The sequence below is a fragment of the Anarrhichthys ocellatus genome, unplaced genomic scaffold (assembly GCF_004355925.1).
Source record: "Anarrhichthys ocellatus isolate YVR2014 unplaced genomic scaffold, GSC_Weel_1.0 scaffold1094, whole genome shotgun sequence".
Lineage (NCBI taxonomy): Eukaryota > Metazoa > Chordata > Actinopteri > Perciformes > Anarhichadidae > Anarrhichthys > Anarrhichthys ocellatus.
The window spans coordinates 1-5000 of NW_022281068.1; the positions used below are offsets into that span (position 1 = coordinate 1).

The 5000-nt window shown below is 39.4% G+C and overlaps 1 protein-coding gene across 1 annotated transcript in view; it reads left to right on the top strand.

Annotated features, from left to right (window-relative positions):
- Nucleotides 1–354: 354 nt before the first annotated feature.
- Nucleotides 355–5000, top strand: part of LOC116377283 (protein TsetseEP-like) — a gene marked incomplete at its 5' end in the record, with an annotated part of 7793 nt that continues 3147 nt past the window's right edge. The window contains 2 exons of the mRNA XM_031838883.1: nucleotides 355–835; nucleotides 1433–1526. Of these exons, the coding sequence (XP_031694743.1) occupies nucleotides 355–835; nucleotides 1433–1526 (575 nt within the window). The remainder of the gene's footprint in view (nucleotides 836–1432; nucleotides 1527–5000) is intronic.

Here is a 5000-nt window from a genome sequence, read left to right on the forward strand (position 1 = left end):
TCGACCCGGTCACGGCTGTTTTCTGTCCTGGCCCCACAGTGGTGGAAGGAACTCCCCACTGACTCGTCAGGCTGAAAACTCACCTCTTCAAGAAGTACTACCCTGAGCCTTCCACTCACCACTTACTGTATTGTATTAGCACTTATTGTATTCATATTAGTTTGTTTCTGTACTTCTGCTCTGGTTTATGCTCTTAGATGCTTGCTTAAAGGAGATGCACTTATGACTTCTGGTGACGAGTAGTTCTCTTGAATACCGATGTTGAATACACTTATTGTAAGTCTCTTTGGATAGAAGCGTCTGCTACATGACTGTAATGTAGGTCCAGGAAAAGTGGTTAGGAAAGGACGTTAGGAAGTAACTTTGAGACTCAGATGTTCCCCTCGGCTGGTGGTTTTATTTCTTCTTCTGTCTTTCCAGGTTGAACCAGTATCAGCACCAGAACCAGAACCAGTGAAAGTACCAGAACCAGAACCAGTGAAAGTACCAGAGCCTGTCCCTGAACCAGTATTGGCTCCAGAGCCAATCACAGTACCAGAGACTCTACCAGAACCAGAACTTGTCCCAGAACCATTATCAGCCCCTGAATCTGCACCAGAACCAGCTGCAGACCCAGAACCGTTATCAGAACCCAAACCTGTCCCAGAACCAGCTGTGGTGCCTGATCCTGATCCGGAGCCCGTGGTCGAGTCTGAACCCGAGTCTGAGGAGGTTGTGGAGCAGTCCTTACATGAGCTGATCCCTGGTTCTACAGAGGACCGCCTGCCAACCCCTGAACCTGTCATAGAGGAACCAGCAGAACCAGAACCAGAACCAGAGACCATCCTGGACAACGGTAAGACTACTACAGTTTCAGACCTCCTCCTCACACTCAGGCTGCTTCTGTGTGCTCATGAAACCTTTAATTATATTATATTTGATATATTATGACTTCTTATTATTTTGTTCCTGTACTTGATTAAATGTGTAATATCTTCTGTTCTTAGTGACTCCTGTCTGTGTCGTTACTGTTAATGAGAACTCTCTTGTTTCTATCAGTCAGACATCACTCTATAGGTCACATACAATATATATTAATACATACCTTAGTGTGTGTGTGTGTGTGTGTGTGTGTGTGTGAGAGAGAGAGATCTGCTTCAGCAGGATGATACTTAATCTTGAACAGTCAGTTAAAGCACTTGGCTGCTTCCTGTCTCTCCAACAGGTGGAGCGACAGGTGTGTGTGTTGCAGTATTATTAACCATTCATTAGGAGGATTTTCTAAATGAACACTTCATCCTTCAGTTTATCACAAACAAAAGTACAATATGTACCTCTGAGATGTAGAAGTACAAAGTAAAATACATGTATCATGGACTAGTGCCTGAGTAGATGTACTGAGTGTATATACAGTGTATACTTGTTGTACTGAGTACTCTCTCTGTGTACTCAGATGTGGCTGCAGCTGAAGTGAAGTTCACTCCAGGAAAGAAACAGCGCAAGTTTGAGACGATGATGACGAAGGAGGAGATTGAGGAAGAGCAGAGGTGAGTTCAAGGGTTAGCCTTACCTGTCGTCGCGGTGTTTCCATGGCGCGCCATGTGGCTAACGCGCCATGTGGCTAACGCGTCATCCTGCGTGTGCTGCTGTGATGTTTCCGATTTATAACAATATAGGTTTGTGATTGAAACCGATCGATGTATTGAAATGTAATTGATCACGTGGTTGTTACAGCGCCACCTTGAGGTCAATGAGGGACATTTTAAAGTGCTTTAAGTGAAGAAAAACAACAAGACTACATAATACTTGTAGTTACTCCTCATTGTTTGTGAGTTTTCCTACAAAAGTTCGAAAAAAATGGGTTTAATTTCAGCTCGTTACACGAATAACGTCTTCTCAAAGTGAACTTCCTTTTACCTGTCCACATCCTGTCCTGTAAACACATATATCTACGTAGGAGCGAGTCCACCATGTTTCTACAGGAGCCCAGAACGGACAAACTGAACACTGGCTCTAGACAGACTTTCGACTTTTACGTTTTTCAGAAGGTAGTGATGCGTTCAGAAACCCGGTATTTAATGGCCCCGGTGCTCAATTATTAAAGATGGTAGTATTAATAAGCCCCGACGTTACTGGTGCTTTTAATTAGTAAGTTTTAATGTTTTGTTATCATTTATTATCGTGATGCAGCTTGTTTTATATCAACACATCTGTGAACATGTAAACGAAAGTGAAACCTAAATCAGTCGACGACCGCTGCTGTTTACACAAGAACAACACGAACGATCGGACAAAAGCTTTTTTAAGTAAACTAGTGAGATGGAGGACAGGGGGACAGAAGACAGGAGGACAAGAGGAATGACTGATACTGACTGATGTCTCTGTTCTTCATTCTTTATAAACGCATTCCTTTAAAGCTCCATCAGGTCCTGAGACTGAATGTTGCTTAACTCTCTGTTCTCTGATTGGCTACAGCTGTGGGGGGAGGGAAGGCATTGGGCTCGTCTGATTGGTCGATCTGTTTCAGCTCTTTAAAAACAGTTCCTGAGGCCGTGAGGAGCTGCTCGTTGTGTTTCTGTTGAGTCTTTTGTTCCTCCGAGTCTCAAATGACTTCACGGGTGACCTCATGTTCGTCCTCGCTTTGCTTTTCAACCACATGTGGTGGTCTTCCTCAGCAGGAGGAGTTTTGTGTAAGGGCCCTTTAATCTGAGACCCTCTTATCTTTAGAATGCAGAGCTTGTGTTCTCGTGATGACAAGTTTATTTATGTTAAATAAAAGAATTTCAGATTTCATTTTGTTCAAACAAATTGTTTAATAATAATAATAATTAATGTCATTAATTAATAATAATAACTTAATTTGGACTAATCTACAAAGTCTGAATGTCGTCTAACAGAAACACACGACACTTCAGACTTTGTGTGTTTTTTATGTTTTGTGTATTTCCTCTGTGCGTTTTGTGTTTCCTGTGTGTATTTCTCGAGTATTTTCTGTGTATCGTGTGTACTTCCTGTGTGTATCGTGTGTACTTCCTGTGTGTATCGTGTGTACTTCCTGTGTGTATCGTGTGTACTTCCTGTGTGTACTTCCTGTGTGGACTAMCTGTGTGTATTTCTCGAGTATTTCCTGTGTGTTGTGTGTCCTTCCTGTGTGTATTTCTCGAGTATTTCCTGTGTGTACTACCTGTGTGTCCTTCCTGTGTGTATTTCTCGAGTATTTCCTGTGTGTCCTTCCTGTGTGTATTTCTCGAGTATTTCCTGTGTGTACTACCTGTGTGTATTTCCTGTGTTGTGTGTATTTCTCGAGTATTTCCTGTGTGTACTACCTGTGTGTATTTCCTGTGTCGTGTGTATTTCTCGAGTATTTCCTGTGTGTATCGTGTGTACTTGCTGTGTACTTCCTGTGTATCGTACTTGGTGTGTACTTGCTGTGTGTAGTTCCTGTGTTTACTTGCTGTGTGTACTTCCTGTGTGTATCGTGTGTACTTCCTGTGTGTAGTTCCTGTGTTTACTTGCTGTGTGTACTTCCTGTGTGTAGTTCCTGTGTGTATCGTGTGTACTTCCTGTGTGGAGGTCTCACTTCCTCCACTTTATCCTTTCAGGATAGAGTTCACGTGTGACTTGACGTCTCTGTAATGAAGCTCAGCACAAACAGATTTAGGAAGAACTTGGTAAGGTTTTTACCTTAGTAAAAGTACTAGTATACTCTGTGTACACAGAGTATACTAGTGTACTCACTGGAGACAAAAGACGGTGTGTCCTCAGACGTCCCTTCAGAACACAAAGGGTTCTACAAGAACCTTTAAGAGGAACCACAAAGACACGTGTTCCATCGTAGTACTTATACTACACAGAGCATACTTATGTGTTTAAATAAGAACATAAAGAAAGTAGTTAATGGTATTACAAGAGTAAATAAAAAATACAAAAGTCTTTTAAGAAATTCAGTGTTTTAAATGTTGTGATGTTGTACTTTCCATACTAGTATACAGTATGTACTATATACTTTGACTGTAACAGAGTACTTTTACTGTGTGGTAAAAGGTACTTTTACTGCAGTAAAGGATCCTTTTCTCTGAACTCTTCGTCCTCTTCAGGGTTGCAGGGAAACAAGAAGCTCAGCTCATAAAATAAAGCTTATTTTCAAAATGAAAGTCACAAACATGACTTAAATAAAACAAACTGTAGTTTTTATACTCTATGAAATACTTTTTAGAAATATAAATATAGCTGGTAACAGTTGATCAAAGCGCCTGGTAGCAGGCGAGCGCCCCCTGGAGGACAAACGACGTCAGTGCACCTGAAATACATCAGAAACATAAAGTTTATTATTTACTTGTTTGGTTGTTAACGGTCACAATAAACATAATAAAACAAAGACAATCGAATATAAATAAATGTAAAATACATGTATGTTTTTAAATGAAATTGGCTACACAGTAGCTGATATTATTGATTCATGAATAATAAATATTCTGTGACGAATATCTTTGAGGTTTCAGGATCACAAACACTAATAAATTATGAAATATAATATATTATTTTGTAGAGTTTCTCTGAAGTAATTTGAGGCATAATAATATTTTAATAAGAATAAGCCATGGTTGTAATTATAGTAATTTGAATGAATCATATTTATTGTTATTTTTTATTATTAATAACCAACTTGACATTTGCTAAATATGAGCTTTGATTCTTAAATTTTTAACTTTGATGTGACGTTCAAGGTCCTGCAGAAGAATCCTCAGGTGTGACTTAAGAATACTCTAAATAATGTTTTCTGTAAATATTACATTTATTTTGATTTTTTTAAATTTAATTCCCAAAAATGTTGTCTTTTTTCTTGGAGAATTAACAGTTTTTGTTTTTTTAAATATTCCAAATTAAATCTGGAAATACTTTGACTGATTTTAATAACTTTGTTATTAAGGTCCCATCCCCACAAAGCTGTCAGTCAAGCTCAGTTTCACTCACACTCACCTGTCCAGAAAAATAAGTTGGATCGCCTGAACACCACAGGT